The sequence below is a fragment of the Heteronotia binoei genome, chromosome 4, assembly GCF_032191835.1.
Source record: "Heteronotia binoei isolate CCM8104 ecotype False Entrance Well chromosome 4, APGP_CSIRO_Hbin_v1, whole genome shotgun sequence".
NCBI lineage: Eukaryota > Metazoa > Chordata > Lepidosauria > Squamata > Gekkonidae > Heteronotia > Heteronotia binoei.
Genome location: NC_083226.1, coordinates 89,429,541 through 89,444,736, shown reverse-complemented (window position 1 = coordinate 89,444,736; position 15,196 = coordinate 89,429,541). Strand labels below are relative to the sequence as shown.

General features: G+C 36.8%; 1 protein-coding gene across 2 annotated transcripts in view; it reads left to right on the top strand.

The window, feature by feature from the left end:
• The first annotated feature begins 733 nt into the window (after positions 1–733).
• Positions 734–15,196, top strand: part of GRAMD2B (GRAM domain containing 2B) — a 132,311-nt gene continuing 117,848 nt past the window's right edge. For both annotated transcript variants that reach the window (XM_060235521.1, XM_060235523.1), the window contains exon 1: positions 734–976. In XM_060235521.1, coding sequence (XP_060091504.1) covers positions 807–976 — 170 coding nt within the window. In that variant the 5' untranslated portion in view covers positions 734–806. The remainder of the gene's footprint in view (positions 977–15,196) is intronic.

Below are 15,196 nucleotides of genomic sequence, written 5' to 3'. Positions count from 1 at the left end.
CAGAAGTGTGTGGACATACACAAGTCAAGAATGAAGAAAGGGGGGATAATCCTGCTCTTCCATTCATGTACAACCTGTAGAGGGCATCAAGGACATAATCTTTCCAAGGTCACCAGCACTCTTAAAAAGCTTAAATGACCTTAAACATGCAAAAAGTGTGTTCTACTTCGTAGCACTGATCCATTCAAATTAACACAAATTTAATGGGGCTTAAATTTAACATAGGATTTTCTAGTTTGTAGAAACATAGCTCACATCCCATACCAGATTCAATCTATAACAAAAACTGGCACAGCTATGTTTATTTTTTCTTTCAAATTTTACAAAGTTTTTTTCAAACAATTGGCTCACTTATTATGCATAACTATTCTGTTATGCTTTAGTATTACTAATATCCAGTTTTATTTATGCTACATTTTTAGTCAAGGAGCTTGAAGCAGCATACCTGACCCCCCTCCCATTGCAACTTTGCATCCAATACTGTAAAGTGGATTAGATGAGAGGGTTACTGTCCCAGTGTTTCCCATTGGCATTTGAAAGCAGCTCTCCCACTTTGTAGTCTGACAGTCTAATCAATACACCATACTGGCTTTTGTTTAGGCTTTTCTAGAATCAAATAAGACTACCTTTAGACACATATATAAAGGATTGCACATGAAGGTAAAATATACCATGTGATATCATGCAAATAAGTAACTTATTAACTGATAAAAACTCCTGCTTGAACTAGATTGATAGGAAGAACCCACGTCCTATAGTCAGCAAATGCTCATGCTGTGGAACGATCAGTTTTGGGTAGGCAGTATATGCTTACTCTCTTTTTTTATTACCTCTTTAATTTGGTTAACATGGAAAGAAAAAGGCATTCTTCTGATGACTCAGTTTTTTATGACAAGAATCCACCCAGTTTCCACAAGTCAAGTGACGAGCCATCAATTCTAAGCCCTACTGATAGTACTGGATCCATGTTTATAAGGTATGTGTTGTAAGGGTTGGGGGGTTTCTTTGCAATTTGAGTCTGATAATTTATTATTAAGGTGTTTCCAAAAATAAAGACTTAGATCTAAGGACTGTAAGAAACTTGGCTAAGTTTAGCAACTGGATGTTCATGATAAATTTATGACGGCCTTGTGCCAAATAATTATTGCACCTCATTTATATACCATCTCACAAATAGAGATTCTTGAGACATATTTTTGCTCCAACCCACTGATCAGGGTTAACAGGCTTCAAATTTCACAAAAGTATCTCCCTAGATAAAAAAATATTTTCAGGTGAGTAGCCATATTAGTCTATTCCCTAGTTAAAAAGTTAGAAAATTACTTTGGGACATCTGGATGGAGATAATTTTTAATTACATCCCAATTACTGTAATGCACAACTTCAGGTCACGCAGAGAATTCTAGCTGTATTCATATTTGGGGGAGGGAGGTGAAGTTTAAATAAGAGCTGGCATCCCCATCCTCCTAACCGGTATTCTCAAAGTGTGGCTAAGCAGGAGCTACCCAAGACATCAACTTGGTGGGGCTGTCTACAAAAGATAGTTTCCCTCAGCACAATGGTGGTCTGATTCACACTATAGTCTTAATTTCTAAGTCCTGTTCCTCAGCCAATATTTACAATTCACTCTACCTGGGGAGTTAAACTGGCAGCGGCAACATCACTCTCTAAGTATCACTCCATAATTATTAACTTCTCAGGTACTGCCTACCTGTGGCTTGCCCATTATGTCAGGGGGCAGTGAAAATGTTATCTTTTCAGATCCTTCTTAACCACAGATGTGTGTGCAAAAGCAAGTTTACAGCAAGCATGTCAACCACAGAAAGAAATATGAGTGGACACATTTAGTGGAGGCAAGGGGTACCTGCTGGCATTGCCATTCTGGCTTGGGGCCCACCTGAGTACCCTCTGGTTTGGTTGACAAGGTCCATCAGAGATCATGGTTGGATGCACTTAGCAGAAGCATGTAGTTGCTGCAAGTACAATTTGTAGTAAAAGTACTACAAATCAAAGAAAAAATAAAGTATGGCCATGCTGGATTTTGGGCCTGGTGTGGCTGCTGCACTGATTTGGCCGGCAGGACCCAGTGTGGAGCTGGCAAAGGAACTTGGCAGAGGCATGGAGTACCCCAGAAGACAATGCCTGAGCTGGGGAGTCTGGCACAGCTGATTCGGGTTGGCTGATGTGGACAAGAGTGCATACCATAACATGTCTCTATGATTATGAAGTACCTGTAGGTTGGAGAAGTAGATTGAATCAAACTACTGTGGTGTAGCAAGCAATATTTATCTGAATCATGTCCAGCTGCTCTGTGTACCAAGTAATGGAGATTACTGTGTGAAAATGGATACTGCTACAATAAATTCTGCTATGCCTGTTACAATGTCATTGCAATGCTTTTGCTGTACAATTGGTGAGATATCTAGAATGATATGCTATTGATAAACTGCTTTTTATACTTTAAAACTACAAGGGATGGTAAACTACAGAATACCACTAAAAACATTAAGTGCCTTCTGTTCTTACTAAAAAAGAGAGAGAAGCCTTTTGGAGTTACAGTGTTGGACTATGATCTGGGAGTCCTATGTTTGAATTCCTAATCTGCCATGCAAACTCACTGGGAGACCATGGGCAGTTATTTTCTCTCATCCTAATCTTACCTCAGTGAGTTGTTGTTATTAGGATGGTGGAGAGGAGAATGATGTTGTAAACAGTTTTGGGTCTTCTTTGGGTAGATAAGGAGGGTAACAATTCACTTCAGTTACCTTTTTTGGCAAAAGGAGAGATAAAAGAGAGGAAAGAAAAAAAACAGATGTACACACATATGCATACAAATAGATAAAACATGCCAACATGAGTCAAGACAAAAGAACGTTCTAAAAAGATCTAAAATCTGTACAAAAATAATTCAAAAGTCAGTCTGTCAAATACAAATTAAAATTATAATACATTACTGCTCTGAAGAACAAAGATGGCGTCGGTCAAGCCTCCGTGCATGCTCCGGTAAGGAAGAAAACAAGGATTTAATTTACCTTCTATTATCTTTTTGCTGCACAGATGAACTGTTTATGCTAGGAAGACGATAAATTTATCTTTTCACCTTATCTCTGATTCTGGGCTTATGCTAAGGAGGGTAAAAAAAGGTAAAGGTAGTCCCCTGTGCAAGCACCAGTTGTTTCTGACTCTGAGGTGACATCGCATCACAATGTTTTCACAGCAAACTTTTTATGGGGTGGTTTGCCATTGCCTTCCCCAGTCATCTACACTTTTCCCCCAGCAAGCTGGATACTAATTTTACTGACCTTGGAAAGATGGGAGGCTGAGTCAACCTTGAGCAGGCTATCTGAACCAGGCCCGGTGCATGAGAGTAGACCATGTTGGCAGCTGCCTCGGGTGCCACATGGCCTACAGGGTGTCGCAAGGCGCCCCCTCCCCACATGCCAGCTGGCCCGGCTCTGCCACTTTCTCCCACCCAAAACTCGGGCAGAGGAAAAAGGCAGTTTGGCCTCACTCCAGGCTGCCTCTCCTGCAAGGAAGACAGCCCGAGAGTGAGGATGAGCCCCTGCACCAGCTCTTTCCCCCACCTGAGACTCTGACGGAGGAAAAAAAGCTCGGCTTCGCTCTTGGACTGGCTCCCCTGCAGAAAAGGCAGCCCGAGAGTGAAAAGGACGCCCCGAGCCAGCTCCTTCCTTCACCTGAGACTTGGGCAGAGGAAAGAGGGCTCATCTTTGCTCTCAGGCTGACTCCCCTGCAGGAAAGGCAGCCCAAGAGCAAAGAGGAAGTCTGGCCACGCCAGCTCCTTCCCCCTCCCAACATTCAGGCAGAGGAAAGAGGAGGCTCGGCTTGACTCTCGGACTGCAGGAAAGGCAGACCGAGAACGAAGAAGAGGAGCGAGACTCAGGTGGAGGAAAGAGGTACAGGAAGATTGAGGGGAGATTGTTTGCATAGAGGAGCCCTCCCTGCAAACAGCACTGGGGGCCATCCCCCACTGGAGGGGGGCAGAGCCTGCTGTCGTTTCAGACTTTCCTAGGGCCTCTCAAGGCTCAGGAGTCCTCAGCAAAATCGGGGGTGACAGTGATGTCATTGTTACATCACCAGCAGGTGCGCTTCTCATGCGCTAAGATAACAGGGGGGGGCAGAGGATCGCAATCTGGCCTAAGGGCGCAGGCACCCCTAGCACTGGGCTTGACCTGAACCCAGCTTCTACCAGGTTTGAACGGAGGTTGTGAGCAGAGAGCTTGGACTGTATCAGTATCTAAATAAGTATGAACTGGAATGCTGTAACTGACTATTCTAGCCAACATCACTATACAAAAGATTTATAGTGTAGTTTCAAATAAAGGTTGTTTCCCAAAGCCTTCTTGTCTTTTTGAAGGAACTTAATCTGTTAAATTTCTTTATGTCAGGCATCCATACAGCATAGAAGCAAAAAGAATCCTTGTGGCAACATAAAGATTAACACATTGATTGAGATATGAGGTTTTGTGAACTAATGGTCCATCTTAATAAATGTGCAAAATGAATTTTCAGTCAGCAGATTCAAAGCAGATTTTATATTTCATTTTATATTTATATGTTTTATATTTTAGTCTCTTTCTACTATATAATTTTATATATTTTTGCTAAATTTTATATTTTTATTTTAACTGGAGCTTCACATGAATATCTGTATATCTGATGATAATAATAAATAAACCTGAAACACAGTAGACTGGGCAGAGAATTCCTTTAAAACAGTTTTATTGGTAACATATGGTAATAAATCTATTTCTTACATCTTTAGTAACATTTATATTTCTATCCCATATATTACTTTCTACCCACCCCTCCCACCATTACTTGACCCCCGCCGGTGTTATTTCTTTAAAATGCTAATATTCAAAGGTACCCTTAACTAATAAAACTAAAATTAATATTCTTCTTCTTTCTAAAACTTAATCATTATCAAAAATTGTCCAATGTCTTTTTATTTTTCACCCTTTTTCTACATATCTTCTAAACTTTTTCCACTCCATCTTAAAAACTTCTAAATCATTGTCTCTTAATATTCTTGTTAACTTGTCCATTTCACTCCATGTCATAACTTTTACAATCCAATCCCATTTCTCTGGTATTTTTTCTTGCTTCCACAACTGCACATATAATGTCCTAGCAGCTGAAAGCACATACCAAATTACAGTTCTATCTTCTTTTCCATAATACATATACGCGTGCTAGCCAAATTTATTTCCATGACCTTCCAGCACTAAAAGTTTTTTGTTTAACAGCATTATCCATTCTTTTATCCACACTAAACAAACTGCTTCCTGATATAATTTTAAATTTGGTAATTGGAATCCACCTCTCTCTTTTGCATCTGTCAAAATTTTCATTTTAATCCTTGGTTTCTTCCCAGCCCACACAAATTCTGAAATTTTTCTTTGCCATTTATTAAATTGTTTACTATATTTCACAATTGGAATAGTTTGAAACAAATACATTATTCTTGATAGAATATTCATTTTAATTGCAGCTATTCTACCTAGCAATGACAAATTAAGTTTATTCCATTTTAACATATCTTCATCCGTTTTACGCCATAGCTTCTCATAGCTATTTTTTAACAAATCAATATTCTTCATTGTTATCTCCACACCGAAATATTTTACCTTGGAGGTAACTGCACAACCCGTCAGTCTCTGCAAGAGCTGTTGCTTGTTTTTTTGCATATTTTTACATAAAAATTTTGATTTTTCTTTATTAATATAAAATCCCGCCAGCTCTCCATATTCTTGTATTTTAGCTAAGAACAAAGGTGTTACTTGTATGGGATTTTCATTTATAAACATTATATCATCTGCAAATGCTCTATATTTATAAGTAAATCCTTTCAATCCTTCTATTTCTTTGTCTTCCTGGATTTGCATCAGTAAGATTTCAAGAGTCATTATAAACAACAGTGGGGAAAGCAGACAGTCTCTTTCTACTATATAATTTTATATATTTTTGCTAAATTTTATATTTTTATTTTAACTGGAGCTTCACATGAATATCTGTATATCTGATGATAATAATAAATAAACCTGAAACACAGTAGACTGGGCAGAGAATTCCTTTAAAACAGTTTTATTGGTAACATATGGTAATAAATCTATTTCTTACATCTTTAGTAACATTTATATTTCTATCCCATATATTACTTTCTACCCACCCCTCCCACCATTACTTGACCCCCGCCGGTGTTATTTCTTTAAAATGCTAATATTCAAAGGTACCCTTAACTAATAAAACTAAAATTAATATTCTTCTTCTTTCTAAAACTTAATCATTATCAAAAATTGTCCAATGTCTTTTTATTTTTCACCCTTTTTCTACATATCTTCTAAACTTTTTCCACTCCATCTTAAAAACTTCTAAATCATTGTCTCTTAATATTCTTGTTAACTTGTCCATTTCACTCCATGTCATAACTTTTACAATCCAATCCCATTTCTCTGGTATTTTTTCTTGCTTCCACAACTGCACATATAATGTCCTAGCAGCTGAAAGCACATACCAAATTACAGTTCTATCTTCTTTTCCATAATACATATACGCGTGCTAGCCAAATTTATTTCCATGACCTTCCAGCACTAAAAGTTTTTTGTTTAACAGCATTATCCATTCTTTTATCCACACTAAACAAACTGCTTCCTGATATAATTTTAAATTTGGTAATTGGAATCCACCTCTCTCTTTTGCATCTGTCAAAATTTTCATTTTAATCCTTGGTTTCTTCCCAGCCCACACAAATTCTGAAATTTTTCTTTGCCATTTATTAAATTGTTTACTATATTTCACAATTGGAATAGTTTGAAACAAATACATTATTCTTGATAGAATATTCATTTTAATTGCAGCTATTCTACCTAGCAATGACAAATTAAGTTTATTCCATTTTAACATATCTTCATCCGTTTTACGCCATAGCTTCTCATAGCTATTTTTTAACAAATCAATATTCTTCATTGTTATCTCCACACCGAAATATTTTACCTTGGAGGTAACTGCACAACCCGTCAGTCTCTGCAAGAGCTGTTGCTTGTTTTTTTGCATATTTTTACATAAAAATTTTGATTTTTCTTTATTAATATAAAATCCCGCCAGCTCTCCATATTCTTGTATTTTAGCTAAGAACAAAGGTGTTACTTGTATGGGATTTTCATTTATAAACATTATATCATCTGCAAATGCTCTATATTTATAAGTAAATCCTTTCAATCCTTCTATTTCTTTGTCTTCCTGGATTTGCATCAGTAAGATTTCAAGAGTCATTATAAACAACAGTGGGGAAAGCAGACAGCCTTGTCTTGTACCTTTGCTAATTATCATATCTTCTGTAAGATCTGCATTTATACATAACCTTGCACGTTGTTCAGCATATATTGTTTTTATCATTCTTATAAAGCTTTCTCCCAGCTCTATTTTCTCCATTACTGCAAACATAAAGTCCCAGTTTAAATTGTCAAATGCTTTCTCTGCATCTGCAAAGAATAATGCTACTTCCTTTTTTGAATGTCTTTCATAATATTCTACATTATTTACAACAGTTCTAATATTGTCTCTTATTTGCCTTTTGGGAAGAAACCTCGCTTGACCTTCCTTTATAAAATTTATCAAGTGTTGTTTAAGCCATTCTGCCAAGATTCTTGTATATATTTTATAGTCACTATTTAATAGTGAAATTGGTCTGTAATTTTTTACATTCGTGACATCTCTATCTTCCTTTGGAATCAACGAAATAACAGCTTCCTTCCATGTATTTGGTATTTTCCCTTTTATTCTTATCATATTCATCAATTGCTGCAATTTCAGTATTAACTCCTCTTTAAAGGTTTTAAAGAATTTAGCTGTACATCCATCTGGCCCAGGTGCCTTCCCATTTTTCATTGCATTAATTGCTGCTTCAATTTCTATTTTTTCAATTGGATCATTCAAAACTTTCCGCATATTTTCTTTTAAGGGCTCTATTTTTATCTTTTGTAAATACTCATCCATCTTTTCTTTATTTATTTTAACACTTTTAAATAATTTGGCATAATACTTAAAAAATTTTATTCCCTCTTGGCCAACCACCTCTCTTCCATCTACCACAATTTTATTAATAATTTACTTTCTCTCTTTTTCTTCAATTGCCAAGCCAAATATTTCCCAGGTTTGTTTGCTCCCTTGAAAGATTTCTGTTGCAATCTTTTCAGATTCCATTCCAATTCTTTATTTAACAAATGTCTCATTTGCATTTGTAGTATTGTAATTTTCCTTATAATTTTCCCTGGCCTTTTTTCTCAGCTCCCCTTCTTTTTTATTTATTTCATTTTGAATGTCCAACATCTGTTTTTCTTTTGCTCTGTTATCTTTGTTATTCAAAGTAATCAATATTCCACTCATTACTGATTTATAGGCATCCCAGACGGTCTGAAATTCTGTATCCTCTTTGTCGTTCATTTGAAAGAAAGCTTTAGTTTCATTCTTTATTCTGTAGTAAATCTTCATTCAATCTCCATCTTCTCAACTTCTTAGACAATTTTGTAATCCACATTATTGGGTTATGGTCAGCCCCAATTTTACGTAAAATCTCTATTTTCTTTGTTATAAGGCCTAAGTCTTTAGTGCCCCACAACATGTCAGTTCTGGAAAAAAATATATATCTTGCTGAAAAAAAGGTATAGTCCCGCATTTCAGGATTAAATTTCCTCCATATATCCTCCAACTTTTCTTGTTTGACCAATTCAAAAAAAGATTTTGGCAATTTTCCTTCTTTGTTATTATTTTTTCCCCCAGACCTATCCAGTGTATTCTTAATTGTTCCATTAAAGTCCCCCATTATCAAAACTTGGTCATAAGTCAGTTCATCAAATTGTTGCATCTTTTGCACCGTTTGGTGCATACAATCCCAATAACAACTTTTTTTTTGCATTTAATATTATTTCTACCGCTACAAATCTTCCATCTTTATCTTTAAACACTAATTTTGGCTCCAATTCTTGTTTAATATAAAAAATCACCCCTTTTCTTCTGTTCAGGCAATGAATGAAATTCTAGTCCCAAATGTTTATTCCATAAAAATTTGTAATCCTTTTGTTTGATATGCACTTCTTGTAAACAAATTATATTACAATTTTGTCTTTTAATCCAATGAAACGTTGCCTTTCTTTTTTGTGGTGAATTTAGTACATTTACATTCCAAGATAATAATTTGTAATCCATCATGGTGCAAATTCTTTATGTTCACCATAAAATCTATGCAGTTCCTGTGCGTTTGTAATTGTGGTTCTTTTCCCCTGAAGTTAAAAACTCAAACCTTCAGGTATTATCCATCTATACCTCATTTGATTGTCCCATAATTTTTCTGTCAGTTTTTTGTATGTTCTTCTGTCATTTATCACTTGCCTTGGCAACTCCTTCATAATACTTACTCTGCTGCCTCCCACAATAAATGTCTTTTCAAAATTTTTGTTCATGATCTATTCCACCATTTCTTTTGTCATATATCTTATGACAACATCTCTTGGTAAATTATATTTTTGGCATAGAGTGAATTCACTCTATACATATAGACATACATATTTTTAGTCTCTTCAGGATCTTCCTCTAAAAAATCTGCAATTATTTTTATTATATATTCTTTCAAGTCACCATCTTCCTTTTCAGGTACTCCTCTCAGATGTATCTGAGTTTCCATCAATTTGCAGTCATGGATTGCCACTTTTTCTTGTATTTTCAACAAGGTGGAGTCATGTACTTTCATTCTCCCTTCTACCTCCTGCACTTTCTTAGATGTTTCCTCAGTCTCATTTCTGAGATCTTCAATATCTTTTTAAATCTCTTCTATAATTTCTTCTTTAGATGCAGTTATCATCTCTTTCATGCCTCTCATCATTCTGGCCTCCATTGCCTCTAATTGTTCTTGCATTTTCTCCAGTGAAGTAGGCCTTGCACGGGTTTGTTTGTGTTCTGACATTTAAAAACACCGAAAATTTTGATCTCACCAATTTCAAATTTGACTATCACGTTCAAAAGATTAGAGCTTGCTTTTTCCAACAAGCCTAATTTCGCCATCCTCAGAGCTTCCCAGACCGAGATATTAATTTTTAAAGTTTTTAAATCCTTCAAAATGGTGGTCGCGACTTTCTGCTTCCCTTTAAATTTTTTCTTTTTTCCTTTAAAAGCTTCTAAATTCCATTATAAACAATATGTCCAATAGTATTTATCTTCTTATTATCACCTCAATTATTTCCAACAATTTTTAATGTCCCGAACACTTTAAAAATATTTTAATTTTGACCTCCTTGCAATGGCCGCCGATGTTTCTCTGTAGTATTATAGTCCTAGAGTAGGCTTTTCCTCTACTGCTTCTTGCTTTACTTGCCACCAAATCTCATTTTCACTGGTAAAGAGATCTCACGATACTTGACGTACTTCCTGTGTTGACTGTATATGCTGCAGGTCTGTGATGATGTTGCTCTTTTTTCAAAATGGCAAGTAGACCAAACAATAAATTTTTTCCCACTTTTTAGCACTGTCCTTTAAATTTACAAAGTCCAAATTTCACCTCTTCATCCCTTCTTCTTCCAAGCTTTCTAGATTTCCATTTCCCACCTTCTGAATTTATTCTGTTTAACTGTAAATAGTCCCAGAATGAAAGATAGTAATCTGTACCTTTCCTGCAAATTATCCAGATCCATACCGGTCTTGTGCAGCTTTAGATGTTTAGTAATGTCCAAGAAGGTTAGGATTCTGTTGAGCTTATGTCAAATAAATGACTCTGAGAACTTCTGCAGATAATGAAAATGCAACTCTTCTCCGGAGACCCCTCAAAGCATCAAAGGACCACCACCACCACCACCCCCCCCGGACTTCCTTTTAGCCAAGGTAAATCTCCTCAAAGTTTTCTGTGCATATCTTGGACTAATCTCTGAGAAAAGTAGGCAGTAGGCATTAATTTGCCTTCCACTACCCCGAAAAGAAGTTCCAGCCTGCTCCCATTATGATAAGCAGCTCAGCTTGGCATTTTCCTCCCCTGGAAGACCGACTGGGCAGAGAATTGAGGACAATGAACTTAAAGGCTATGAAAGTACAAAGGGTAAACATTCTGTCACTATTCAAAACTCAAAAGGATACAAAATAAACACAGCAATGCTGTGCAAGATCACTGTCACAAACATGTTTAACCTTGTCTTTTAACCTACTGTAATCATTATTCCACTACAAGTATATTTGACTAGGGTTACAAATATTCAGCCTCCTATAGATCTCCCAGAATTACAACTGGTTCTACAGAAATTAGTTCCCATGGAGAAAATGGCTGCTTTGGAAGGTGGACTCTATGGCATTATACCCTCCCAAGACTCCACCCCCCAAACTCCAGGAATTTCCCAACCTGAAATTGGCAACCCTAATATTTGAAAAGAATTCATTTCCTCTATCTGATGAAGAAGGCTCTAGTCCACAAAAACGTATGCTTCAATAAAGTTTTTAGCCTTAAAGGTACTATATGAATTCTTTCTATTTTTACTATAACATATTACTGTCCCTCCTACCTACATGAAGGAAAGGGATAAAAGTGTAGTGATGAAGGAGTTCTGTCTGTGGACCTGGGGAGCACACACATTAGAGCGTAAGAGAGAATACTGATCCTTCAGGAGAACCTCCTCTCAAGAAATGTTTGCTGTGACTCATTCATCCATTACTCTTCTAACATCTCCCCCTGTTCTCAAAGCACCATGTGCTTTTCAGACACAATTAACATGAGTTAACATGTTCAGGGATGCATGCATTTCATTATTTCTACAGCACTGACAGTGCAATCCTAAGCACTGTTACAACCTTCTAAACCCATTAAATCAATGAATTTAGAAGGGTGTAACTCTATTTAGGATTGCATAATTAATCATGCTCCCAAGCACTAGGATTAATTGTGGCTAGGGATGGGCACAAAGTGACTCTCAGATTAAAGTTCATGATGAATTTTGGGTTGTTAACAGGAAATAATTAATGCAACCAAACACCTAAAAATGGTAAAGTCCTGGGGACAGACGGTCTCCCAAGTGAATTTTATAAGGCATTCTCCCATATCTTCTCCAAATATCTAATGAGGGTTTGCAATAATATCTTATCTGTGGGCACAGTCCCCACATCATGGACTGAATCTGTAACAATAGTAATTCCAAAACCTGGATGCGATCCTGCAGATGTCAAAGCTTACAGGCCAATCAGTCTTTTAAACCAAAACTTTAAAATCCTCTCTTCCATCCTCACTTATTGGTTAACTCTTTTCATCTCCCAATATATCCACAGCAACCAGGTAGGCTTCATTCCTAAAAGAAACATCACAGACAATATTCATAAAATCTTAAATATCAACCATCATTGCTGCAAGCACAAAACTAAATCTGTCTTACTCTCATTAGACTTAGAAAAAGCCTTCAATTCTATAGAAATGAATTACCTACTTAACTTACTTAGAGCAATGAGCTTTGGCGATAAATTCCTAACAGCAATCACATCAATATACAGCTCCCCAAAAGTCAAACTGAAAATCAATGACACCCTTTCGAATTATTTTCCCCCACAAGAGGCAGGGCTGCCCTCTTTGCCCCCTCCATTTCAATATTGCCATTGAACCTCTCACCATAATGATTCGATCTCATCCTAACATCTTGGGAGTCAACATCTCTAACAAGACATTTAAATTATCTTTATTTGCAGACGACACAGTCCTTTATCTAACCAAGTCAATACAATCTTTACCACAAATTAACTCTTTGATTGACAACTTTAGCCAAATATCAGGACCCCACTTAAACAACAAGAAAACAGAACTATACCCTATATTTCTCCATCACACAACACAATCAGATCTCAACACACAATACAAATATAAGTGGATCACAAAAACTTGGAGATACTTCGGTCTTCTAGTTCCCTTCCAATTCTGTGATTTATGCTCACAACTTGACACTAGTACAAGAATCAGTTCACAATAAATTAAAATTATGGGAAAACCTACACCTATCGTAGCAAGAAAAAATTAATCTCACAAAATCATTTATTCTTCCCAAATTTCTCTTTCTTTTTAGATTTCTACAGTTCAAGTTCCCTAGGAAAGCATTCCTCCAGAGGCAGCGAACACGTTTACAATTTTTTTGGAAAACCAAACATCCAAGAATTAACTATTCCACACTACATAAACTCCCCCAGGATGGAAGCTATGGTTTCCCCAACCTAATGTTTTATCACATCTGGCTTCCATGGTAAAATTACTGAACCATAGCTTACCTCGATTGGGCTATTATAGAGGGGCTCTTTGCCAAACAATCTCTTGAAAGCATCATCTGAAACTCCCCTAAGCTTCGACAAATATCAATATTATCAAATCCATTTCTATCCAGCATTTTAAAAATTTGGGATAGACATCATTAAAAGTTAGCACCTAATATGTCTCCCCTAGCCTCTTTCATTGACAAATACTGGTTCCAACCAGCACACAATAATAGTAATTTCAATATATGGTATCAACATAAATTATCTCGCCTCATAGACATCTCAAAACATGGTAAATTAGAAGACAAACTAAAACTAGAACACAAAGGCAAATTTAAAATCCCATGGTATCAATACCTCCAGTTAAGCCATCTTTTTTTCATCCCTTATTATTAAAACCAGATTAGACCACTGACACCATTTGAAACTTTCTTTAAAAAAACATTGTACCACAAATAGAAGCTTAATCTCATTCCTATATAAATGTATATATTACAATCAACCGACACTAACATACCAAACTACACTAAACTTTGGTCAAGAGACCTTAGCACTACTGTTTTACCCCATCACTGGCAAACTCTTTGAAATTTCAAAACTTTTAAATCTCCTAATGTAAAACTAAACATGCAGTTTTTAAAAACTATTGCCAGATGGTACCTCACCCCTAAGAAATCCTTCCACGTGCATTTTCACCCTTTCCGTAATTGCTGGAAAGGCTGTGATACACCAGGCACCTACCTGCATTGTTGGTGGACCTGCCCCAATTTTGGTCCTCAGTACAGTCTTTTGTAGCCCAAGTCCTTCACATCCATATTCCACTACAGCCAGAATTCTTTCTCCTAATCCTTTGGTCGCTACATCCTCTACATCTCTAACAATCAGAAGCTGGCTTCTCATACTCCAAGAAATATGCATCTTAGACAAACTATCTGACTCCTTTTCTAATCCTAACTCTGCCAATTTTAATTCCCGTTTTGAAACCATCTGGTTCCCTTTTCTGGAATGCTTGGCATCATATGAAGAATATTCTACATTTTTAGATGCTGTTAATTTAATTTACTGAATGCTTGGTACTGTTATCATAATTTACCACCAGTATAGTTTATTCATTTTACACTGTGTATGTAACAGTATAAGGGTTTTTCTTTCTGCAACTACTGACTCGATATTTCACAATGCTATTTTGATTTAAATATCTTCAATAAAGCTTATTTTTCAAAGTTAAAAAAAAAATTGGGCGGTTTGTGGTTTGTAGACTGAAGTTCATGGCAGGCCAACCAGCACAAACTTTCCATGAACTTCCAAGCAGTTTGTGGAGGTTCAGGCCAGTTTGCTTATGGATACACTTCCAGACAAACTGTCTCTACTCAAACAAAATCTTTATCAAACTTCAAACTATGGGGGGGTGGGGGGATCTTACAGCCTTGGAAATAATGTTGTCAGATTCAAAGTAGTTGTGTCAGTGTCAAGAGAGTTCCACCCCCTTTGCCCTGCTCCTTCCTTTGTGTCCCCTTCCTATTTTCTTACATAGAGTTTGCAAAATTCCAAACCTCTTGTTTGGATTAGTTGTGACTCTGAGCTTTGAGATCAGTCCTTTTTAGCTTGCAATGCCAGTGGCACTTGTTTTCTGCTGGGCATTCTGCACATTGTAACTGGCTGTGCTGAGCTCGCACAATCCATCCTCTTGCTTGGATTTGTTGTGACTCTGTGCTTTGAAGTCAATCCTTTTAAGCTTGCAGTGCTACAGTGGCAGAGGGTTCTGCTGGGCATTCTGTACACTGAACTGGTTGTGCTGGGCTTGCATCCCCCTTGCTTGGATTGTGATTCTGTACTTCACATCAGTCCTGTTGAGCTTTCATGGACACAATGGCACAGAATTCTGCTGGGCACTGGCACATTGCATTGGTTGTGC